This window comes from Callionymus lyra, chromosome 13, assembly GCF_982586985.1.
Source record: "Callionymus lyra chromosome 13, fCalLyr1.hap1.1, whole genome shotgun sequence".
Taxonomy (NCBI): domain Eukaryota; kingdom Metazoa; phylum Chordata; class Actinopteri; order Syngnathiformes; family Callionymidae; genus Callionymus; species Callionymus lyra.
Genome location: NC_141830.1, coordinates 5714860 through 5741327, shown reverse-complemented (window position 1 = coordinate 5741327; position 26468 = coordinate 5714860). Strand labels below are relative to the sequence as shown.

General features: G+C 43.1%; 2 protein-coding genes across 2 annotated transcripts; one reads left to right on the top strand and one right to left on the bottom strand.

The window, feature by feature from the left end:
* Positions 1-95: 95 nt before the first annotated feature.
* Positions 96-6140, bottom strand: pomgnt2 (protein O-linked mannose N-acetylglucosaminyltransferase 2 (beta 1,4-)). Its single transcript, XM_087806101.1, has 4 exons — positions 5923-6140; positions 5800-5850; positions 4024-4066; positions 96-2641 (listed from the first exon to the last, which is right to left on the bottom strand). The coding sequence occupies exon 4, from the start codon at positions 2577-2579 to the stop codon at positions 792-794; it is 1788 nt and encodes a 595-aa protein (XP_087662227.1). The 5' UTR covers positions 2580-2641; positions 4024-4066; positions 5800-5850; positions 5923-6140; the 3' UTR covers positions 96-791.
* A 1581-nt stretch (positions 6141-7721) lies between these two features.
* Positions 7722-24130, top strand: snrka (SNF related kinase a). Its single transcript, XM_087805090.1, has 8 exons — positions 7722-7904; positions 8752-9451; positions 15063-15204; positions 16554-16766; positions 18294-18428; positions 20874-21060; positions 21504-21613; positions 21688-24130. Exons 2-8 carry the CDS (start codon positions 8863-8865, stop codon positions 22748-22750), a joined length of 2439 nt encoding a protein of 812 aa, XP_087661216.1. The 5' UTR covers positions 7722-7904; positions 8752-8862; the 3' UTR covers positions 22751-24130.
* Positions 24131-26468: the final 2338 nt, after the last annotated feature.

The window sequence follows — 26468 nt, the reverse complement described above, 5'->3', positions numbered from 1 at the left end:
AAAACTAAAATCATACATTTTAATTTCATGCCACCAACAGATTTGATTTCTGTGAGCTATCGCTATGAAAGAAAGAATGAAGAACGAACAATACAAACAGATCCACATTCATTTTAATGAACACATGATACAATGTATTTTCAATATCTCCACTAAAAAAAAATGGTTACAAGCAGAACAGTAATGAATGGTCGACTAGGATTCATGCCCAGTAACTAGGGAGCGTCTACTACAAAGTCGTCATCTGTGGCCTTGATAGAGGGAGAAGATGTTGGGGAAGATCACTCTTGTATAGATCCTGCATATTAAACCAACAACAATATTGAACAACCTTTTGTCAAAACAGCAAACGATCAAATGACAAAACAACGTTGATTGGCAACTGACACCAAACTACTTAGTGTTACAACTTTACTACAACTATTCTTTACTAGATCATAAATTCTTCACAGTCGGCTTCGCATCAAAAGTATTCTTATAAATCCTGGAGCTCTGTTACGCTGCTACTGGCTGACTGGAACAAATGGTTTGGAAGTAAGGGAAATAAAGTTCACAGTTAAGGAAAATATAGACCCATCCCTTGAAGTCATATTGATTTGCCCATAAATAAATCTGCTGCTTTAAATTCAGTGTACCAAGGATGTGGAGGTTAAATGTGTTTTTTCCTCAGATGTAGGTCGGACGACGACACATCTTCGCGACATAAAAACTCTGTCACAATCAATATTCCCACACGATTGTCGGGAACCAATGAGGCTCTTCTTCTACAGCCGGCCATAGAAAACCAACAGCTATGTCTTGCATGTGAGGACATCTGCAAAAGGGCCCAAAAGGTTCTTGTTGAAGATGCATCGGACCCACACTAGGTATGTTGTGAAAGGCTTGATGTTCTCGGAGAAGGTGTAGTTTTGTTGTGGCAGGATGTAAGGCATGTACGTGTTTTCGCCCTGCTCCTGGATCCAAACCTCATACTTCACTTCTCGGACTTTTAAGAACTTCAGATTCCATGGAATCTGCCACGAAACTAACAGTTTGGCGTCATTGCTGGTCTGCACCGAGGTCTGACAGCGAGCGTCCCTGACACGGCCCGGGTGAACCGTGTTCGCTATTTTGGACTTCTTTGCACTAGGCTTGCTCCTCATGCCCTCCTTGAGTGTGGCTAGGAAGGAAGGGATGTCTATGGAAGTGTCCTGGTAGATCCGAAAAAGCCACTCTGGGTTGCGGCAGCACAGGTGTCTGGGGACGTCTCTGCTGTTGAGGATTCGCTCCTGCTCCTCCTTCTCCAGGTGAGATACGCCTCCTTGTTCCCACGGCCTGTCGGGGTACGTGACAGTGTTCTCCTCCTTGGAGTTCCTCCAGGAGATGTAGTGCAGGTCCATTCCTGGGAGCGTGGCCAGGGTTTTATACGGAGTGTACTGCTCCGGGTTGATGGCAAACGGGAAAAGCTCGACAACGGTTGCTCCTCTGGGGAGGAAGAGCGACGTGACCAGCTGAGCTCCATGCATGCTGACCAGAATGGAAGCCCCGCTGACCACCTGGACAATGCTCGGGAAGGACTGCTCCTCCAGAGACACCGACACCACTCTCATCTGGAACTCTTGTGCCAGAGCCATGATGAGCTCCGCCTCATTCAGGATGAGTCTCGTGGTGGAACGACTGAACACCACGATGTACTCGTCTTTCTTCTCTTGTTCGTTCACCTTTTCCATCTTGTCCACTTTGGTGATGTTCATTTTAAACATCAGGGTCTTTGCAAACTCTCGAATCTCATTTCCCGATACCAGGATGTTGGCCTTCGGCCCCTGAGGCTGAACGAATCCATACTGGTACCACGTGGTCATCTTGGACAAGCCGACGTAAGATTTGGTGAAACACATGAGCTTCCCAAAGTTCTTCAGCTGCTCCTTGAGGAGCGGCTGTTTGCTGCTGAGAAGTCTGTAGAGGTCAAAGTGTTGACCTTCACCCCAACCTTCCATGAACACCAGCCGGGCCTCGTCATCCAGGTCCAGGAACTGCTTCATCGTGTAAAAAGCCGGTAGCAGGTCGTCGTGGAACACGTGCATGAGGTTGTCGGGATTGAACCGGTTCAGAATGAGTGTCACGTCCGGCACGAACACGGGTTTGGACATGAGCTTCAGAGCAGCGACGGGGAGTTCCAGGAAGTTGAAATACTGAGTGTTGTGATCCTCCACCGAGGACAGATCCAGCAGGGCCGGTTGAAAACGCCTGGCGCCCAAGTTCGGCAGCATGACGGAGGAATTCGAGTGGAAGAAAACAAACTCCTCCGACTCCGAGGAATAGCAGAGGTAGTCGAAGCGGCAGATGCGATCCGTGTGCATCTTGCCCGTGCAGACCATGCGGGTGCCGTGCTCGTGCAGGGTCTGCAGAGCCAGGTGGTAGTCGATGCGACCCTGCGAGATCTCCTGCGAGCGCTGGGTCATGTGCAGCTCCTCCTCCAGGGCGGCGGCGTGCTCGCTCAGACTCGAGTACTTCCAGAGCAGAGCGGCGAGGAGCGACACCAGGACTCCGTTCAGGAGTGTTCCCACACTCATCCTGCAGCCCGCCACAGAGACCCGCATCTGTGCTACGGGTCCGACTTCCGACTGTCCTCCGATGCAAGGACAGAACACACAGACATCAACTGTTGAGGAGGAGAAGGAAGGGCGGACATAAGGGGGAGGAAGGAGAGGAAAACATGTCACTGAGGTCCCGTTCAACCGAGCATCGCTTGACCCACTGTGTGGTCTGCGAGGTACTTTAATAGAGGTCTTGGTTCTTGATGTAGAGCAAACCTTGGCAAAGTGCAGCCCGGGGGCCACATGTGGCCCTTTGACTGTATTAATGCGGCCCTCAAGAGGTCAAATTAGAACATAGACATTCTTTTCGACAGCTTACAATTCAATATTGCATTTATTATTGTATTAGCTCTAAATATATATATATTTTTTTTTCGTTTCCGATTTTTTTGTTTTTACTTTTATGAAGATTTCTTGCCCATCTAAATTATCATATGTAGTGGAATACGTTATTTAAAAGGTGTTAAATAAAAGTTTTTTGACATATTTTATACTGATATTTCTTTCTTTACCATTTTTACTTTCTTAGTTTTTTCAAAGTTTTTCTGTCACATTTTAGCTCTTCGCTCCTCTCCTTTGGATTGACGACCCCTCAAAACAGTCAAAGTATATAATGCGGTCCTAGAGGAAATTTAATTGCCCACCCCTGATGTAGAGATACATCACATTTTTATCTCACGATGAAGAAGAACCTTAACACAGGAATGTGTTTGAAATATTAACGTCTCGTTATCTTGTCATCAAGGCATTGATCTTGAAGCCAGTCAAAAGGTTTGATCAGATTCGTCTTAACTGTAAGAAAACACAGTTTCTGTTCTTTTTTTTTATATAAATAAAAGCAGACATTGAGAGGTCGATAGTCTATATGCTAATTTTCCAAGACATTTTGTTAAACAGTTTGGGAATCTATGAGACATTAAGATCATACGGACACACTTGGACATTTTTAATAATTGTAGATTTAAATTGTAAACAATTTAATCAATAAAGTTCTACCTTACCTAACCTAGATTGAATAATTGCATTTGGTACCGAGGCCAGGATTACTATCAAAACCTGTGTTATTTTGGATGATTGACAACCAAATTGTAGCTTCTTTGAGCTTCACAGTGAACATCTACTGTATAGTGAGATTAAGAACCATTGACATTGAGAAAGTAGAGTCAAAGAAAAGAAACTCACCTGCTCTATCTCCCTGAAAGTAATGGTTTTGTTTGAGCCCAGAGGACCATGTCTAACTGGAGTCTGGCATCAAAACCAGTAAGAGAACCAGTTAGACAAAAACAAATGATTACAAACTCTTTAATTATGAATGCTGAACAGAAATCCCATTCTTATTAGTTAAGCTCACTAATATATACCTGCAAATCTTTTTCACAGATGAATTAAATGTTCAGTCCTAATTATAACACTGACAAGATTAAGAAACATTTAAAAGATCACTGACCCGTGACGTTGCAGTCCTTGACGACAGTATAGTGTTGATTCACCTGAAGGATAAAATAAGTTACAGTCTCTCATTAAAAACAACACAATTTGTCACCAGAGGTCTTTAAGTTTTCCGTTTCTGCAAGTTCTTACCGGAGCCCTCTATGTCAGCAGAGAACATAGGATCAATCCTTGTATTATATGATGAGTATTTTACAGTAACAATATTCTTTGTCATTAATAAAGTGCCAACATTAATGAACTGATTAGTTAAGCACTGGAGCTGCATACATTAGCCAAAATTAAGCCGTTTAAATGTAAGCAAATCATCAATAAATGCAAGAAAAACACAAGTCAGTCGGTACAAAATCAGTTAAACAACATTTTAAATATTAATCTACTGTATCTTTAGGAGCCAGCAAAGACCATGCATTTAACCAGTAGAGATGTTCCAAAATATACATCATTTTAGTATTAATAAAACTTAAAATGGCCAATTAAATCTTAAAATTATTCAAAATGTGTGTCTGTTCCGTCAACAAAAGTACCGATTTTACAAGAACACATCTGAAGGAAAGAGCTGTATCAGTGACAACAGTGACGGGAGGTAGTATTTATAGATCCAGGGTCTGAATTGAAGAGTCTATGTGGAGTTTTCTGCTGCTCCCCGTGTCAGAGGAGAAACAATATTCCTTGAATCAATTATTCTCTGTAGAACACTGTCAAATACTTTGTTTCCTCTGACAAGAGTGAAGTGTAACTTTAACCAGGCAAATGCTTACTGTGCACACTTGCTCTATTTCAGGACGAAGACAACAGAAAATGTTGTCACAACATGATCTGGATCTTATAATCCATGCGTTTGTTTCTTCTCGTCTGGACTATTGTAACAGTTTGTTTTCATGTCTAAACAAGATGGATCTGTCTCGCCTGCAGTTCATACAAAACTCTGCAGCGAGAATTCTGACTCGCTCTAGTAGAAGAACTCACATTTCTCTGATCCTTAAAACTCTTCACTGGCTTCCAGTTTCTTTCAGGATCAACTTTAAAATTCTGGTAATTTTTATTTCTATAGCGCTTTTCCAGACCAGGGTCACAAAGAGCTTAAACAATCAAAACAATATTCAATAAAATATATAATTTAAATGTCAAGATAATACTGAGAACAACACAGGAGTTCCAGAAAATCAGAGAAAAGCCTGAACAAATAGAAACGTCTTAAGATGTTTCTTAAAGGAGTCAGTAGATCATCAAGCGCAAAGAGAGAGGAAGATCGTTCCAAAGCTTAGGAGCAACAGCCTGGAAGGATTTCTCTCCTCTGGTCCTGAACCGTGTTCAGGAACCATCAGTAGATTCTGATCCACAGACCTCAGAGCCCGAGCTGGGGTGTAAGTCTGGATCAGATCACTGATGGAAGGTCTGACCATAAATAGATCTGAAAGTAAGAACCAGAATTTTAAAATGATCCTGAAAGAGCCTGGAAGCCAGTGAAGAGTTTTAAGGATCGGAGAAATGTGAGTTCTTCTACTAGAGCGGGTCAGAATTCTCGCTGCAGAGTTTTATATTAACTGCAGGCGAGAAGATCCTTCTTGTTAAGACATGAAAACAAACTGTCAGTCTCTGATCACACATTAGTAAGATGTTACCAGAGGTTACACTGGACCAGCATTGATATTTCTGACAATACATGCATCTGATTGATTTTAAATGCGTGAAAAGTACGCTTTATAAACGGAAAACGACATAAATTCTCTGTTTAACATGTTTCTTTGAAGAGCCAAAGCCCTGCACTGACCTGGAGTCAGTCTCAGCATCTTCTGTGGAGCAGCTGATCTCGTCCAACATCCTGACGCGCAGACACATCATTTCTGTTTGTTAGTGAAACAGTGAATTAACTCCGTTATATGTTCTTTCTTACCTTCACTATGACACCCAACGTAGCTTTCGCCTGTGGACAGTAAAGAGGTTATAGCTCAATAAAACGGCGTTTAAACCACAAAAAGACGAGCTGTATAATAACAACACAACAGCTGCTCTTTAACAAAGAACAGATCTGTGTGGATTAAGTCTCGCTGTCAGTTATTTTTTTTCCATTTTTGAACACATATAGAAAAAGGAAAATGCAGCTGCACTGGCTTCAAGCTCCTCCCATCATCGCTGGAAATCTCGTCTTCACATCTCGCGATAACCTGTCACGTGGTCATTGAAGTAAAGATGGAATGTTTACAATTAATGGTCATTAGTTTGTTTGTGTCATTCCACTTTTCTGTTATAAATTTTTCAACTATTGGAGGAATTCAAATAGATTCAATTATAACCAGGGTATAAAAGAATAAATACAATTTCTTGATGTTTAAACTTTTTGTTAAAAATCACCTTTTTAATCTTATTTTGGAAGTTGGAGAGAAGTTTACATACATAGTAACCACAGCCCAGATTAATTATAATTTAAAGGGAATCATTTCTAAATAATGAATTAGCAACTGTATGGGTCATAGTGTTTAGGAAGTCTAACCTAACATGATTTAAAATTAATTTCTTAAATTTAGATTCTACAATTAAAATCACATTAATAATGTTTTGAGACGATGTTTATGTTCAAATTCCGAATTTCTAAAATGAACATATAGGGGTGTCATTGCCGCAGCTTTGCTATTGTCAAAATACTTTGGAATAAAAAATGAATCGAACTATTATTTGATATCAACGCTGAAGATCATCTCTGTCATCTTGAAAAGAGTATAATAAACATTGTTTCTTCTCTGTTTATTTCTTACAAATCCGGGGTAAATGTTACCCCCATAATGGCAATTCCTAGTCATGCATACTAATTGTTTTTCCATTCTTCTCTCAACATTTTATGTTCCTACACTTCCTTCCTTCTCTTGTCTTTCTTTTCTTCCTGCCTTCTTAGTTTCCCTCTGACTTCATTGTTCTGTCCTCTTCGGCCAATAGTCCTGTCAAATTACAACACGAGAATATATGATTTTTTCTTTATTCTGACGTATCATGTTTTGTTTGTATGACGCTGGAGAACGTTGAAAAAAACTTCAATTTACCACTAGATGTCTCTTTAGTTCGTGCATTAAAAATGAACGCTCCACTAGAGCTGTCTGAGTCATGACTCACTTAATTCAACTTGCTGATCACACATGTCAATTAAAAATTAAAATGAGTTATTATTAGTTATTAAAAAACAATTACAGTTTTTAAACTAACAGTAATTATCCCCAAAAAAATGCAAATTCAACGTCGCGGTAACAAGTTGTCTGTTGGTCATAACCAAGAGATATCCCGTAGTAAGAAACCAAAAATAAGGCTTTATTGTCCTGAGATAAAAATGAGAGTCATATACATCTTATTGTTGTTATTGTTTAACAAAGAAGTGTATTCTACAGACTCCATGACAAAATGGTTTGACGTCAAACCAGAATGCGTCTGGTGATGCCTTCAGGTACCTCTACGTATTCGGAAAATTCGTAGTTTTCAGTCGTCAACTCAACTATAAAGCGCGTTCGCAACGAGAAGATATTTTCTAAAAAAGGTTAAATTAACTAAGAACACAGACAACAAACGTTTACCGCTAAATAACGCGTTGACTGCAACACAACTATTCCTCGGATGTGTTACAATCTCCTCGATGTGTCGAGTCTCCCACGGGGCCTTGAACGCCCCGCCGCTGCCTGGTCTGGGAGGATACAAACCTTCTCTGACACAACTGTCGCTTCCAGCGATGCGATGCCTCGACCTGAGCCTGGAACTCACTCACTGGCGGCGACCGTGTCGTGGAGGGTATCTCCATCTTCCATAACTCTGGATAAGGGGCTCTGAAAAAACGACGCTCAAGGGGGTCAACGACGACCCAGGGCTTTTTATGGTGACCGAGCAGCGGCGAACACTGTGAGCTAACCTGCTACTAACTTTAGCATTGCTACATATTGTGTTTGGATCCTTCTGCACCGCCTCCGTTCATTTATACTAAGATACGGATAAGACCGTCACTTACAACACGTCGTAGGCTTTGTCTTTGGTCGGTTTATTCTCAAGCGATAAGTATATTATGTTTTCCATTTTCATAGCTAACGCTGTCAATCAATGAGCGTGAGGAAAGCTAATGTTGTTCGCTAACGAAGGGCCGCTAGTTCTGGAGCAACTTTGGCGTGGCCCCCATCAAGGACTTTATATCTTTTAAATGAAGGTTTATAGTGCAGGATTACATTTGTCAAGCCCAACCCTTTTTGTAGTAGCGACTATAACAATGCATAGTAACAGAGTAATGCTTCTCTTTAAAATTCTGGTTCTTAGTTTCAGATCTATTCATGGTCAGGCTCCTCCTTACATCAGTGATCTGATCCAGACTTACACCCCAGCTCGGGCTCTGAGGTCTGTGGATCAGAATCTACTGATGGTTCCTCGCACACGGTTCAGGACCAGAGGAGAGAAATCCTTCCAGACTGTTGGAACGATTTTCCTCTTTCTTTGCGCGTGATGGAGTCTAGTGACTCCTTCAAGAAACATCTTAAGACGTTTCTATTTGTTCAGGCTTTTCCTTGATTTTCTGGAACTCCTGTTGTGTTCTCAGTTTTATCTTGACCTTTAAAGTATATACTTTATTGAGTATTGTTTTGATTGTTTAAGCGCTTTGTGACCCTGGTCTGGAAAAGCGCTATATAAATAAAAATTACTTACTTGCTTACTTATTGTATTTAAGCATCTCCAGTAAATGTTTTTTGTTATTTCTCTACAGGGAGCTGGAGATATGGCATTCCAACTATACTCTCAATGAACTGAACTAAAACTGGAACCACTCCACTCGTCCCTCCAGTCCCAGCTCGCCCCTCGTCGACCCTCTCCAGCCATGGCCGGCTTCAAGCGGGGCTACGATGGAAAGATCGCAGGCTTGTACGATCTGGACAAGACCCTCGGCCGCGGTCACTTCGCCGTGGTCAAGCTGGCGCGTCACGTCTTCACGGGAGAGAAGGTGGCCGTCAAGGTGATCGACAAGACCAAGCTGGACACCGTGGCCACCGGACATCTTTTCCAAGAGGTCCGTTGCATGAAGCTCGTCCAGCACCCCAACATCGTGCGTCTCTACGAAGTCATCGACACTCAGACCAAGCTTTACCTCATCCTGGAGCTCGGCGACGGAGGCGACATGTTCGACTACATCATGAAACATGAAGACGGCCTGAACGAAGAGCTGGCCAAGAAGTACTTCGCCCAGATCGTTCACGCCATCTCGTACTGCCATCGGCTGCATGTGGTGCACAGGGACCTCAAACCGGAGAACGTCGTGTTCTTCGAGAAACAAGGGCTGGTGAAACTCACCGACTTTGGATTCAGCAACAAGTTCCAGCCGGGGAAGAAGTTGACGACCAGCTGTGGATCCCTGGCGTACTCTGCTCCGGAGATACTTCTTGGGGATGAGTATGATGCTCCAGCTGTAGGTATGCAACAACACAAACACTTTCAGTGTCGAAGCTAACACTTCTTTTCTTGTATGCGTCTCAATCCTTAATATGCAATATTTAGTGCACCATACACACTAAATTGTCACTAAAACGCCCACAAAACTGAGTATGGTTCGATGGACACTATCTACCCTAACCAGCTCCATCTTAGTGACGTTGTAAACAGAAGTTACGTCATATATAAATGCATATACAGTATATTCATATACTTACAGGTGCATTTTCAGCAGCAGTAGCAGGACGTGTCGTCTTTGGTGCTGATACCAGCTTAAATATGTCTTGAATATTTAGATTCTCATATTTTTTCTTTATTTCTTCTTCCAAACTTGCAAAACGTGCTGCCAGCAGGTGGCGATAGCGTTCAAACAGCTGGTTGAAACCATCGTTAAATAGAAGTAGAAGAAGAAGCTGTCGCATCATTTCCTGTTAGTGTGTAGCAGCAGAGTTTGATTTGAGACATACTAATTGTGGAGAATTGGTTACTAGTTAGTACGTACACTATCCTGATGCATACTAACTTCTAGTATACTAAGAGAAGAATGCGATTTGAGACACAGTACTGCACTGAAAAGAGTTTTGTACAAACAGACACACACTGATGAGTACAAGAGAGTTCCAAGATCAATTTAAGAAACAATCAAATCAACACATTAGTTACCTTTTAAGATTTAAACTCACCACAGACTAGAGAGAGGAGTGTTGATTTCAAAACCTTATAAATGAGATGTTCCTTTTTTCTTCTCACATGGAAGACATTTCAGAATCTTGGATGTTTTTACTCCAAGTAGTTTCTTTAACGCACACATACAAGCACACAGATGTATGAATGCAAAAGGGGTTTAATGGAGCTGTATGTTGATTATTATGCTGTCTTTACATGATTGTAACGCCACTGAAAACAACAGAATGCAACCAAATTCACAGTTTTTCATAATGAATTATGAAATGGTTTGATTATTTATCATGAAATGATACCTAAAAGTTTGTATATTGGCCCCTATATATATATATATATAAAGAATCTATTGTGTGTGTGTATATATATACGTATATATATATATATATATTTCAGCTTGGATGTGGTAAATGGCCACCTGCAGCTAAAGGTCAAGGTTTTCTTCGAGTATGTGGATTTGTCATTAGGTTTTAGCTACGAAAGAAGTTCACAACCAACTGGTATTTTCTGCTCCGAAGATTTTTTTGTTTTTGATGAAGTTAATATATATATATGTTGTTATGTAGTGTGAAATTTAACGACTAAAAATTATACATTCAAACATGTACATAATTTGTTTCAGTACTGACTCCTTCAAGAAACATCTTAAGACCTTTTTATTTGTTTCCCTGATTTTCTGGAACTCCTGTGTTGTTATCAGTTTTATTTTGACCTTTAAAGTATATACTTTATTGAATATTGTTTTGATTGTTTAAGCGCTTTGTGACCCTGGTCTGGAAAAGTGCTATATAAATACAAATTACTTACTAACAAAGCGATAAATCGTGCCGTTTATTCGTCATGGAATCAAATTTGGAAAAACTTCTTACCAAACTCGTATCACAACTCCTGGATCTCAGTCAGCGATCCTGCACCTGACGAAGGAAATATAACTATTTACTGGCAACACTTCCACACTTGCAGTGCGTCGTCACCTCGTGTGAGTTATTAGATGAAGTTCACTGCAGCTCAGCACATTTTTAAAATCCCTCCCAAGGTGCGTTTCAAATCTCACTGGGGTCGCACAGTATGTCTCCAAACTTTGTACTACGTATTTAATTTGAGAATCCAATTAGAGTTTAATTTTTAATTCATAGAAGTTCACATTAATAGGCATCAATTAAGGTCTGTTTATTTCTAATTTATACTCGGGGTAGTAGGATCTTTATGATAATTTAAATGGACAACATGTTATTGCGTGTTTATCCGGATCACAGAGTTTTTAAAAAACGTTATTTTAAACAGTAAAGAGACATTTTAATAAAGGTATATTGTTGAAGTTTTGCAAATAAAGCAATTGTAAAATGAACCGTGACGCAAAGCTGATGTTGACCAATGAGACGTTTTGTGTTTTGGTCACGTGATGTCTCAGACTGGGGACTGTGGTTTAAATAAAAGGACGGCGCGCAAACTATTATGAACGCTTGTCAAAGATTTATAACAATATTGATTATTGCTCGCAGCGGCGTGTGTACGTCAGAGCTCATGATCCTGCCTAACATGCATCCACCATGAAGGACGCTGTTGGAACTCACTCTGAAACCAAGTTTATCACACTACGCTCGTGTTACTGTCAATGACACCCTTCCCTGCTGGGCAGCATATCATCTAGAATATAAGTGTGTGATTATGAAACTAAATATTGTGATTTTTCATTTAACAACCATAAAATAGAATTGTTAAAAAAAATTAAAAAAAATCGGTGTGTGTTATGACCCTGCAAAATAAATACATCGGTTTACTATTTATATTTACTATAAAGTCTGTACAATTGTACACATAATTTTTTTTGTTTAAATATACATCTTACATGTAGCATCACAACATTTTTCAACGATTTTCAACTAATTCAAATGTATAACTATTATCAAAAAGTATAACTGTTCAAACAATCCAGCCAAATTTTCTCGAACTGTGACCCTTCCAATCGTCTGTGAGGAGGATGAAATAGTCCCAAATATTTTAGGATTCAATTCCCAAAAAACCTTTTCTGTTTTCCAGGTCAAATTCATAAGGTAGAGAAGCAAATCAAAAAAGAAAATCCACACAAAAAACATTAAATATCATCAGATATCTTTAATGATGGACAAAATGCTGTGGACTTTTGCACACGGCTTCCTTTAACTGCTTTTTTGCCTGCAGTTGATTCAGAACTGAACTCACATTTCTCCGATCCTTACGGTTCTGGACCAGAGGAGAGAAATCCTTCCAGACTGTTGCCCCTAAGCTTTGGAACGATCTTCCTCTCTCTCTGTGTTTGATGATCTACTGACTCCTTTAAGAAACATCTTAAGACGTTTCTATTTGTTCAGGCTTTTCCTTGATTTTCTGGAACTCCTGTTGTGTTATCAGTTTTATCTTGATCTTTAAAATATATACTTTATTGAATATTGTTTTGATTGTTTAAGCGCTTTGTGACCCTGGTCTGGAAAAGCACTATATAAATACAAATTACTTACTTACTTTAACAGAACCGTGGTTGTTTACGTTTCTGATTCCCTTGTTTTTTTTAAAACAGTATACAGTTCATGCAGTTGAGCTTGAGTTTGATCCTCAAGGTTGATCTTGGTGATGTCACTTCCCTTTATTGTTCCATAACTGGATAAAAAAATGATTTAAGACGTGACTGTTTGATGTGTCGTCGACTGCCAGTACGAACAAATAATGATATCTCTGTATATATATCGCCTGTGTCGTCGTCGTGAGCTCGGCTTCTGGATGACATTGTTTCACTGTAAAAACAATGATGGGAAGCAAGTGTGGAAGCAACGGTCCCTTTTGGATCTTGGTTTAACAATTCCCAGAGTGTGGCATATGCAACCAGTTGGTGCCTTTATTTCGTAAATATATTAAATGATTTTAAGGTAAGGTAAGGTAAAACTTTATTGATCCCTCAGGAGGTCTCCTTCGGGAAATTTTTCTGTATTTCTGTAAGTTTGTTTGTTTTTTGGGTGGATCTAATCCGTGCAATAGTTTACAGTAGGTAATGATCTCTTTCTGAAATGTGATTTAAGATTAATATGGAGGTAAGCAACACATGTAGCAGCTTTATAGCGAGTAGTCTGACTGGTTCGATGGCTTTCTTTGTAAATAATAAAGCCAAACTCCAGTGTAGTGGGAGGTGTGTGTCTGACACCGAGAGAACTTGAGCAGCTGCCGTTGCAAAGTGCTTCCTGCTCTGACAATACAATTTTATGTCCTTGAGGGATTAAGTGCTTCTGCAAATGACTGCAAGAGTTGAATGATATATTTTTTTTTGGTCTTCAAGCTGACAACTGCTTGTTTGTTTGAAAGACATTTTCCATTTAGTAATCAACCGCGAGGAAATCACTGGCCAGACTGCTTGGCTTTAGTTGTGCGTTACCTGCAAACCTCTAAGTGAGTCATGATCCTGCTCGACTTGTTACTCTTCCAGTTCGACTCGCTCTTATCACAGACATGATCATGGGAAGGAACAATTACACGGTGATGAATCAACATGTTAATGAAGGATATTTAGGTTCAGAAACATGGCTGCCTTCCTGCTCAGGGACACAACGCCACGATTCTCATTTGGAGTCGGGATTGAACCCACAACTTCTTAGGCCACAAGCCAACCACTATACCATCTGAGCTATAACGCAATAAATGCCATTAAAATATTTTTCATTCCATTTTCAAGTCCATTAAAGTTATTTTAAAAACTATTTAGCAAAATAAATGGGCGATGTCTTTTATAAGTGACTTGTATTTGTCGTTTAGAAGAAGATTTCAGGAAGGAATGCAGAAATATACATGGCTATGTTCACTCATGCTCTTACTACACAATAGTTTTTTAAAATTTATGTTGATGTTGTGTCCATCACTGTTGTTGATATGGGTAATAAAATGTATTATAATTATTTAAAAAAAGGAAATAGAAAATCAATTTGAGTGTTAAAGGTGAAGCTTTCAATGAAATGTGATTGAATTGTAGCAGCTGTTGCTCATTAACCGAGGACGGACTGTTGTAATATATAATATTATGTTATAATATCTATGCTCAAATGTCTCTTTATTGACGTCGACCAAAAGTAAGTAAGTAAGTAAGTAATATATATTTATATAGCGCTTTTCGAGACCAGGGTCACAAAGCGCTTTAACAATCAAAACAATACTCAAAACAGTACAAACTTCAAAGATCAAGACAACACCGAGAACAACACAGGAGTTCGAGAAATTCAAGGAAAAGCCTGAACAAATAGAAACGTCTTAAGATGTTTCTTAAAGGCTCAACTCCTGAGCTCCTCTCCCTCAGGAAAACCGTCTTGAATATGATGTTTGTTGGTAACTGGAGGCCATTTACTCTGGAGTGTGGCACCATTGCTTAACTCTTCCCAATATTTAGTTCTTCGTAAGACGTGCACGAGACGCATCCTCGACGTTGTAACTAGTATGCGAGGGACGATCCCATTGAACGGTGGAGCGGCTTTTGATATTTTGAAAGAATTCCAAGCATGCAAATGCAAACCGCAGCTCTACTCTGATTGACAGGAGCGTGTCTTGACGGGAACACCAAACACACCTGTTCACATTTAAAAACGATTAATTTGTGTGAAGAATTCTACACAAAATAATTTTGCCAGTTGAATCAACGCATTCATTTTCTCTCACTCGTTTACAAGCTCCTTTTATTTTAGGTGATTTATCTTTTTCAACCAGAACATTTCACCCGTTCTTACTAGATAAGAGCTATATGTCCAAAACTAAACTATTCAAACAATTTGAGGAGAAGGAAAAACATCTGAGAATATTCATGGAACATTTTATATATATTCTTTAATCTAAAAGCCTCTCATTCATGTTTTGTCATTTTTCTTTTCCACTAAGTTTGTCTTTTGTCCTTTTTTCCAGATATCTGGAGTCTTGGTGTGATTCTCTTCATGCTGGTCTGTGGTCAACCACCCTTCCAGGAGGCGAACGACAGCGAGACTCTCACTATGATCATGGACTGCAAATATACCGTACCTGCTCATGTCTCCTGTGTCTGCAAAGAGTGAGTGACGCATCCATGTCTAACTCACAACATCTGTTATACTCAAATGTGTTGCTGTCACATGTCTTTCTTTGTATACGTGACCATTTAAAATATCCAGTCTGCGTTGTTTACACCATCTCCATAGAAGGTCAAACCTAGATTCGTCCAAACTCTATCCAAGCATTATTGTATCAAATGGAGCCGCTAATCCCCTCAAGTGCACTCTTCCAGAGTCATTAATGTGGAATCTAGTCACGGCTTAACAATCCGAGGATTCCTCATTCTAGGCGTGTCAAAGTCCTCTACGTACATGTGATCCTGCATCTGCTCGGCCTTTAACTCTTTGTAACGTCTCTGGGCCACGGTGATGCAGTGGAGGTCCTTCACAAGGGACACCACAAACACATTTGTTTCCGTGCCACTGGGTCACCTTGACCCAGAGACCGCACAAGGGACACCACAAACACTTTTGTTTCCATGCCACCGGGTCACCTTGACCCAGAAACCGCACAAGGGACACCACAAACACATTTGTTTCCGTGCCACCAGGTCACCTTGACCCAGAGACTGCACGAGGGACACACAAACACATTTGTTTCCGTGCCACCGGGTCACATTGCCCCTGAGACCGAACAAGGGACACCACAAACGCATTTGTTTCCGTGCCACCGGGTCACATTGCCCCTGAGACCGAACAAGGGACACCACAAACGCATTTGTTTCCGTGCCACCGGGTCACATTGCCCCTGAGACCGAACAAGGGACACCACAAACGCATTTGTTTCCGTGCTACCGGGTCACCTTGACCCAGAGGCCGCACAAGGGACACCACAAACGCATTTGTTTCCGTGCTACCGGGTAACCTTGACCCAGAGACCGCACAAGGGACACCACAAACGCATTTGTTTCCGTGCCACCGGGTCACCTTGACCCAGAGGCCGCACAAGGGACACCACAAACGCATTTGTTTCCGTGCTACCGGGTAACCTTGACCCAGAGACCGCACAAGGGACACCACAAACGCATTTGTTTCCGTGCCACCGGGTCACATTGCCCCTGAGACCGAACAAGGGACACCACAAACGCATTTGTTTCCGTGCCACCGGGTCACCTTGACCCAGAGGGTTAAATAAAGGGAATCGAGCTACAGAATAACAACCATTTTTCCCCCAGGAATCATAAAAACGTGTACCACGAAATGTATTTAATTCAAGCTAAAGTCCTTGTTTTTGTTAGCATGTGTAGTTTTAGACATAGAAACCAATTATTTATCGAGTATGTAGACGTCTGCACGGCCGTGCTTCAGGTACTTGTATGTGTACATTTGTTCTTACGCTCAAACTTTTTTTGTCTCCGCCTCCCTCCAGTTTAATAGACAGGATGCTCCAGAGGGACCCCAAGAAAAGAGCGTCTTTGGAGCACATCGAGGGCCACGCCTGGCTGCAGGGAGTGGACCCGTCCCCGGCCACCAAGTACAACACTCCCCTCGTCTCCCACAAGAACCTGTCCGAGGAGGAACACAACAGCATCATCCAGCGCATGGTGCTCGGAGACATCGCCGACCGAGAGACCATAGTGGAGTAAGTCAAGGTCAACTTTCAGTAGTGTTGACCTCAGACCAGAGGTCACTTACTGTGGTGCCTGCAGATGACATGTGTGACCCGAGGATGTTTGATTTTTATTTCCTCTCTTGCTGCACCACAGATGGTAATAAGAAGAAATGTCATTTGTCATCCATATTTATTATAAAGTACCGTATTTTCCAGAGTACAAGTCGCTCCGGAGCACAAGTCGCTCCAGCCATAAAATACATAATAAAGAAGGAAAAAACATATATAAGTCGCACTGGAGTATAAGTCGCATTTTTGGGGGAAATTTATTTGATAAAATCCAACACCAAGAACAGACATGTGATCTTGAAAGACAATTTAAAATAAAACTAGAGGCAACAACAGAATAATGTTACGTTACGTTACATGAAGTGAGAACCTGGTATGTTAACATAACATATGAAGAGTTATTCAGAGAACTATAGCATCAATAACTAACAAGTTTACCAAACCATCCGTGTAACTCCAAATAACTCTTCATCCTCGTGTCACTTTTAAACAACTAACTAACTCCGGAGGTAGAAGATTCTTCCTCTTCTACGTGGAAATGATCAACACAGGCCTAGAGCGCCCTCTTGTGGTTTAGTGTGAAAATAACATGTGAAATGATATACCTGTAATAATGTGTTAATAATTTCACACATAAGTCGCTCCAGAGTATAAGTCGCACCCCCGGATAAACTAGGAAAAAAACTGCCACTTATAGTCCGGAGAATACGGTACTTTTAGAAGTTTGTAACAAAAAGATGATGACCCACAAAAGGGCCCTTGGACTAGTTTACACATGCAAAAAGGTCGATGCATTAGACCCCTGATCTAAATCTAGGGTTGTACCATACAATTAACTTCCCACGTTATATATAACTGTGACTGTTGTACGGAGCTATCGTGTCTAAAGGAGTGAGAAAAGCAATTTGTTATTTAATTAACCTTGAAAAGATTAAATTGGATAAAATTGTTAGCTGTCGATAATATTTATACACGTTGAGTGTGATCAGTCGTACGTTGACGTCACAAGCGCTGCATAAATTCCGTCAAAACGCTGCTTGTGTTAAATTTGAGCCAAACATTACAACCTGAATATCCTCATAAATACATTCTCTTTTCACCAAATATTTCTTTTTATTCAAGTCTTCTATTGAAGATTTATAAAAATGTCCCTGAAGTCTGGTGCAAGGTCGCTAAGATGATCGAATCAAAGACGTTTTCCGGTCGTGTCTCTGTGGGAAATGAGGAGGAATTTATCCCACAATTCATCCCTCAGTTAAACATCCTGGTGCTGCTGGACTTTGGTTGACATTCACTGAATCCCAAAAGGAAGGAATGACAAGTACAAGTGTAGACCTTTATTGATTCTGAGGCATCGATGGCCTTAAACCAAAACATGTGAAAATAAAATGGTGAACAATTACCTTGAGCTGGATATCAATGAGTGGATATTGGTCCATAATCAATCAATGTCTAAAAATACTTTCTCTCTGCTCTTCTTTTTCTCAGAGCTCTGGAGACCAACAAGTACAACCACATCACAGCCACGTACTACCTGCTCGCCGAGAGGATCCTGAGAGAGAAGCAGGTGATGGAGGTCCAGACCCGCTCGTCCAGCCCGAGTAACATCAAGGCCCACTTCAGGTAACATCACTGCTGCAGTTACGTTGGAGTCCACCAGAGGGAGACCTTGTGTAGAAAAGTCTCCTTTAAAGCCTGTAGTAGCTGTTATGTCAAAGGCTGGTGTGAGTATTGGGTTCTGGCTCTTCCTACGTGATGATGTTACAAATGTAAACGTCTCTTTTAAATCTTTTTCATGAGTTATCGAAACTTCAAATGAACAATTGACGTCTGATGAGAAAGGAGCAATGATGGATCACTAAAGATCTTATCATCTGGTTCAACTCATTCGAACAAAGGATATGTATTATTTTAAAGTCGTATTACCGTATTTTCCGGACTATAAGTGGCTCCGGAGCACAAGTCGCTCCAGCCATAAAATGCATAATAAAGAAGGAAAAAACATATATAAGTCGCACTGGAGTATAAGTCGCATTTTTGGTGGAAATTTATTTGATAAAATCCAACACCAAGAACAGACATGTGATCTTGAAAGACAATTTAAAATAAAACTAGAGGCAACAACAGAATAATGTTACGTTACGTTACATGAAGTGAGAACCTGGTATGTTAACATAACATATGAAGAGTTATTCAGAGAACTATAGCATCAATAACTAACAAGTTTACCAAACCATCCGTGTAACTCCAAATAACTCTTCATCCTCGTGTCACTTTTAAACAACTAACTAACTCCGGAGGTAGAAGATGCTTCCTCTTCTACGTGGAAATGATCAACACAGGCCTAGAGCGCCCTCTTGTGGTTTAGTGTGAAAATAACATGTGAAATGATATACCGCTAATAATGTGTTAATAATTTCACACATAAGTCGCTCCAGAGTATAAGTCTCCCCCCCGGACAAACTAGGAAAAAACTGCCACTTATAGTCCGGAAAATACGGTATCTATTTGTGTTGTCCACAGCTGGCTTATGATTGTAGGATCCCTAAATAAAATCAACGATATACAATTGAAATGCACGTACCTTACGTACGTAAACATTTATTTGATATTTTTCACTTTTTGTTTAATCGTTTCTTCTAAAGTTCCATGCAGTACATGGTTTGGCCCCCTAGGGGAAAAACCCGCTTGCTCCTGCTGAAGGGATCACTGACAGTATCTCACATTTGAAACACTTTTAACGGCACCTTAATAGCAGCACCTTTGGCGTGCACAGAAAAGTGAACCAAGGTAATGGAAGAATTTTCATCGTCTCATGGTTGTCAAAAGTTGTCTTTTTTTAATTGTTTTTATAGAATTCAACTTTAAACTAAAGTAATAACTACTTATTTGTAACAAACAAGCGTATTAAATATATTTAAAGTGTTTTGAACACGGTAGCTACAAGAGGTCACTACGTCAGACGCTCTCAAGATGCTGCCTTCAGGTAACATGTCACGTGATGTGACGCTTCAGTAGGAACTATAGTAACTATCTATAGTAGCGCTAATGTTACGAAGATGACTTTTATTTAAATGAAAGCTGATGAACTTGAATCCATTTGTATCTTTACTGTAAAAATAAAAATACATTTGCAAACTTAAATCCTTAGTAGAGCACGTAGACACGCAAAGATCTGAACTTAGAATGCAAGGATGAGGATGAAGACTGTTGCTGTGTCTCAAATCGCATACTTGCGTACTCAAAGTTAGTATTTTTAGTGCGTAAGTGTGTCTCAATTCTAAGTATGCGATATTTAGTGCACCATACACACTAAATTGTCAATAAAATGCCCACAAAACTGAGTATGGTTCGATGGACACTTTCTACACTAAACGGCTCCATCTTAGTGACGTTGTAAACGGAAGTTACGTCATATATATATATATATATATATATATATATGCGCATGTACTTACAGGTGTATTTTCAGCAGCAGTATGAGGATAAACACGTCTTCGCTGCTGATACCAGCTTAAATATCTCGCGAATATTTAGATTCTCATATTTTTTCTTTATTTCTTTTTCCAAACTTGCAAAACGTGCTGCCAGCAGGTGGCGATAGTGTTCCTACAGCTGGTTGAAACCATCGTTAAATAGTAGTAGAAGAAGAAGCTGTCGCATCATTTCCTGTTAGTGTGTAGCAGCAGAGTTTGATTTGAGACATACTATCTGTGGAGAATTAGTTACTAGTTAGTACATACACTATCCTGATGCATACTAACCTCTAGTATACTAAGAGAAATATGTGATTTGAGACACAGCACAAGTCACGTGGAAGTAGAGAAAAGCCTGAATGCAAGAGAAGGAACACATGTTGAAACATAGAGAGCAAGGGTTCTTATCCGAGTGAGTTTGTGTGTCGGGTTGCGAGCCTAGAAGACGACTGACTCGGTGACTTGCTGAGTCATATTTTTAACCTGCAAACTTGGCTCCAGTGTGTAACGCTACAGCAGCTCACATGTCTTTGTGTGTCTGTGTGTGTGTGTGTGTGTCTGTGTGTGTGTGTGTGTGTGTGTGTGTCAACAGGCAGTCGTGGCCCACCAGAGTGGACATGCACCAGGACATCGAAGACAGTTTGGCAGCCTCTTCAATGGCCCCCCAGTCTCCCGCTCGCAGCGCGGAAAACTTGCTCAACGGTCACCGGCCTAAAGGTCTGATGGATCTGAGCCGCAGAGAGGAGAGTACAGTGACCGACTCTGCTGCACCCGCACAGGTACGACACCGTTTGTTTGGGTCCACATGTTTTAGACGTGAGGTCTCAAAACTTGAGAAATTCAACATGTAAGTTAAAAGGTGGTCCCTCCTCCTCTTTTGAGGTTTCCATGTCCACCATCTGGCAGTTTTATTATTTAATATTGTTATGTTCTTTATCTTTAGACTTGGATTGTATCTTGTTCTTTCTCTTTATTTCTCTTTGTTCTTGTTTTTATTTGATTTTGATTTATTTTTTATAAAAAATTGCTGTATTGCTGTGGCTAGTTGGAAAAAAACAATTTCCGAAGGAGACCTCCTGAGGGATCAATAAAGTTCTACCTAACCTGATAATATCGTAGCTGCAGTCAGGAACTGGTGATTTATTTGAAAGATTCAGTGGATGAATTTGTTGTGTGTTAATTGGATGAAGACCTCTGACCTCTTGTTCATCTTTGTCTCCAGGACTCCAGTGCTGCTGCCTGCAGGTCCACCCCTGGTCTTAACCCAGGGTCCCTCAGGGCCCCCACGACATCCAGCTCCGGGGCAGCGAAACAGAGGACCTGCTTGTTCAGGTTGAATATTTCACTGAGTCTGGTCCCACAAAAGCAGACCCTCAGACCTGAACCCCTCTGTCTGTGTCCTGTAGGGTGGAGGAGGACGAGGAGGAGGAGGAGGAGCAGGATCCGGCTCCGCTCCAGAGCCAGGTCGTCCTGCGCCGCAAAACCCAGTCCATCACCAACCGGCTCACCTCCAGGAAGAGCGCTCCGGTGCTGAACCAGATCTTCGAGGAGGAGGGCGAGTCCGACGACGACTTCGACACGGAGGAGGGTCTCCCCCCCAAACTGAGCCGGCTCAAGATGAACATCCCCGGGAGCGTCGGTCCCGGGGCCTCGTCGTCGGCGTCGTCGCCCGGTTCCTCCCAGAAACGTTTCCATCGTCGCAAGAGCCAGGGCCGCGGCTCGTCCTGCTCCAGCTCCGAGACCAGCGACGACGACTCCGAGAACCACCGGCGGCGCCTGGACAAGGACTCGGGGTTCAGCTACAGCTGGAACCGGAGGGACAGCAGCGAGGGGCCCCCCGGGAGCTCGGGGGGCGGCGGCGGCGGCTCGGGCAACGGCAAACCGTCGGGCGAAGGAGGAGGAAGTTCCGGTCCGGACCGGGGAAGTCCCTCGGGAGGAGGTGAGAACGGAGGCGGTGGCAGTGGGGGGGGCGGCGGCGGCGGACGGGCGGGTCAGGACAATCCTTCCAGCTGCTACAACAACAGCTGCAGCAGCAACAACCCCTCGCTCAGCGCCGAGCTGCTCCACAGCCTGGAGCTCATGAGCCTGTGTCTGAGCTCGCAGCTGACGCAGCACCGCAGCCGGCCCGGGCGAGCAGGCGGGTCCAGGTTCATCCTCAGCCCTCAGAACCTCTCGGCGGCGGGAGGCGCCAAGGGTCAGGAGAGGTCGAGCTGGAGGATGTGCGTGTCGTCGTCGATGAGCCTCCTACCCGTCGCCGCGCTGCCCCGCTCGCACAACACGCAGACGACCACCAGGGTGGACTCACACTCTGGCCCGCGGGCCCGGGACTCTCACAGCGCTCTGAAGAACGGCGTCCTTCAACTACCTCTGTGTGACAAGACCATCTCGCTCAACATCCAGCACGGCCGGAGCTCCAGGGAGGGTCTCCTCTGCAGCTCCGCCGCCGCCAGCTGCTGCCAGGTCGTCTGACATCTGACCGCAAGTCTCCATGTTTTTATGTCCAAAGTGCTTTATTTTGTTTTCAACTCGCTCCCATCTTTTAAGATTAAAGCGGTTATTTTTCTAGACGTGTTTCCGTCACATCTGTAAAGAACGCAAAGCCAAGAATGAAGGAGAATAAGCTTCGATTCGCACGAGAACCTCTTGTTTCCATGGATGATAATCAGTTGCAACATTAGACCAGCTTCCTTCTAGTTCTTCTAACATGATGAGTTTCAAGCACGTGTTCTTCACAACCATGTCGTCGACAAACCCGAGATCACGGAACACCTGCCGGCACGTCTGTTGCTGATCACTAGCATGATCGATCGTATAGATGACGGCGAATGATTCTAAGCTACGGATGCTTGAGATATTATAGTTACCAACGAAGGGATGCATGGAGGGGAAAGTTTGGAGCATTTGTAATTAACGCCATAAAACAACTTATTTTTAACTTAATTTAAAAAATAAAATGACAATACTGTTGAAAACGACGCGTCAACTACTACTACTATTAAGGATTTTAATTATAAGGAGTTTATCCGCGGATTTTCGAAACATCTTGAGTGTAAATATGCTGTAAAGAAGTTTGACGCTTAACCATTTTTAGAATAACTGAAGATAATGACCGTAGAAGAGATGGTTACGTGTGTGTGTGTGTGTGTGTCATGTTTCCGTCTTCTGCGACGAAAAAGGTTTCCAACAAACCCCGACACACACACACGTGTGTCCTGAGCTATAGTGTTTGCTGCAGGTCGTCAGTCTAAAAACAACCCTTTAATGATCAGCACGCCCTCTGCTGGTGAGCGTGTGTATCGTCGTATCTGCTGATGAGAGCTTCATTTTTTGCGAGGTTGTGACATGCGCACAACGTGTTTGATATGTAAATACATTGTGTTCCAAAAGTTTATTTTTCAAAAAAAAAACGAAAAAAAGAGGGATATCTTGTACATTTACTTTTTTAAGATCGCGAGCAGGAAGTTAAGGGCATAGGCAATAAGCTAAAGATTGTTTTCGCAGCTAAACTGTACAGTTCGGTTTTTATCAGTTGATATTTTGTTACGTTGCTGTGACTACTAGGAAGCTGTGTACAGTTGTGTACAGTTGTGTGGCGCGTGTAAATCCGGTGCTTCTTGTACAGTTGTGTAGCTCATGATAGTAGTTGACGTGCGCGGCCAGAGTGCTGGTGTGTTGCTGTGCGTGCGCGCCCCCGTCTCCAGTATATCCAGGCCAGTGACGTGCATGCGTGTCGTCGAGACGATACTGGACCAAAACAGCAGAATAACCTCGATGTGTTTATTCCTTATTACTTCCTATTGTCCAATGTTACATATACCAACAATAAACTGTCTCAGAAATGTGCCTGACGCTCGTGTCCGAGTCTTTTTGTTCACGCGTGACCTCCTCTGGACTGAGATCAAGCCATCACACGTGACCTCTAGACTGAGGTCAAGCCATCACGCGTGACCTCTGGACTGAGGTCAAGCCATCACGCGTGACCTCCTCTGGACTGAGGTCAAGCCATCACACGTGAACTCCTCTGGACTGAGGTCAAGCCATCACGCGTGACCTCTAGACTGAGGTCAAGCCATCACGCGTGACCTCTAGACTGAGGTCAAGCCATCATGCGTGACCTCTGGACTGAGGTCAAGCCATCACGCGTGACCTCTGGACTGAGGTCAAGCCATCACGCGTGACCTCTAGACTGAGGTCAAGCCATCACGCGTGACCTCTGGACTGAGGTCAAGCCATCACACGTGACCTCTGGACTGAGGTCAAGCCATCACACGTGACCTCTAGACTGAGGTCAAGCCATCACGCATGACCTCTAGACTGTGGTCAAGCCATCACACGTGACCTCTAGACTGAGGTCAAGCCATCACACGTGAACTCCTCTGGACTGAGGTCAAGCCATCACACGTGACCTCTAGACTGAGGTCAAGCCATCACACGTGACCTCCTCTGGACTGAGGTCAAGCCATCACGCGTGACCTCCTCTGGACTGAGGTCAAGCCATCACGCGTGACCTCCTCTGGACTGAGGTCAAGCCATCACACGTGACCTCCTCTAGACTGAGGTCAAGCCATCACACGTGACCTCCTCTGGACTGAGGCCAAGCCATCACACGTGACCTCTAGACTGAGGTCAAGCCATCACGCGTGACCTCCTTTGGACTGAGGTCAAGCCATCACGCGTGACCTCCTTTGGACTGAGGTCAAGCCATCACACGTGACCTCCTCTGGACTGAGGTCAAGCCATCACACGTGACCTCTAGACTGAGGTCAAGCCATCACACGTGACCTCTAGACTGAGGTCAAGCCATCACGCGTGACCTCTAGACTGAGGTCAAGCCATCACACGTGAACTCCTCTGGACTGAGGTCAAGCCATCACACGTGACCTCCTCTGGACTGAGGTCAAGCCATCACACGTGACCTCCTCTAGACTGTGGTCAAGCCATCACACGTGACCTCTAGACTGAGGTCAAGCCATCACGCGTGACCTCTAGACTGAGGTCAAGCCATCACGCGTGACCTCCTTTGGACTGAGGTCAAGCCATCACACGTGACCTCCTCTGGACTGAGGTCAAGCCATCACACGTGACCTCTAGACTGAGGTCAAGCCATCACGCGTGACCTCTAGACTGAGGTCAAGCCATCACACGTGAACTCCTCTGGACTGAGGTCAAGCCATCACACGTGAACTCCTCTGGACTGAGGTCAAGCCATCACGCGTGACCTCTAGACTGAGGTCAAGCCATCACGCGTGACCTCTAGACTGAGGTCAAGCCATCACGCGTGACCTCTGGACTGAGGTCAAGCCATCACGCGTGACCTCTGGACTGAGGTCAAGCCATCACGCGTGACCTCTAGACTGAGGTCAAGCCATCACGCGTGACCTCTGGACTGAGGTCAAGCCATCACACGTGACCTCTGGACTGAGGTCAAGCCATCACACGTGACCTCTAGACTGAGGTCAAGCCATCACGCATGACCTCTAGACTGTGGTCAAGCCATCACACGTGACCTCTAGACTGAGGTCAAGCCATCACACGTGAACTCCTCTGGACTGAGGTCAAGCCATCACACGTGACCTCTAGACTGAGGTCAAGCCATCACACGTGACCTCCTCTGGACTGAGGTCAAGCCATCACGCGTGACCTCCTCTGGACTGAGGTCAAGCCATCACGCGTGACCTCCTCTGGACTGAGGTCAAGCCATCACACGTGACCTCCTCTGGACTGAGGTCAAGCCATCACACGTGACCTCCTCTAGACTGAGGTCAAGCCATCACACGTGACCTCCTCTGGACTGAGGCCAAGCCATCACACGTGACCTCTAGACTGAGGTCAAGCCATCACGCGTGACCTCTAGACTGAGGTCAAGCCATCACGCGTGACCTCCTTTGGACTGAGGTCAAGCCATCACACGTGACCTCCTCTGGACTGAGGTCAAGCCATCACACGTGACCTCTAGACTGAGGTCAAGCCATCACGCGTGACCTCTAGACTGAGGTCAAGCCATCACACGTGAACTCCTCTGGACTGAGGTCAAGCCATCACACGTGACCTCCTCTGGACTGAGGTCAAGCCATCACACGTGACCTCCTCTAGACTGTGGTCAAGCCATCACACGTGACCTCTAGACTGAGGTCAAGCCATCACACGTGAACTCCTCTGGACTGAGGTCAAGCCATCACACGTGACC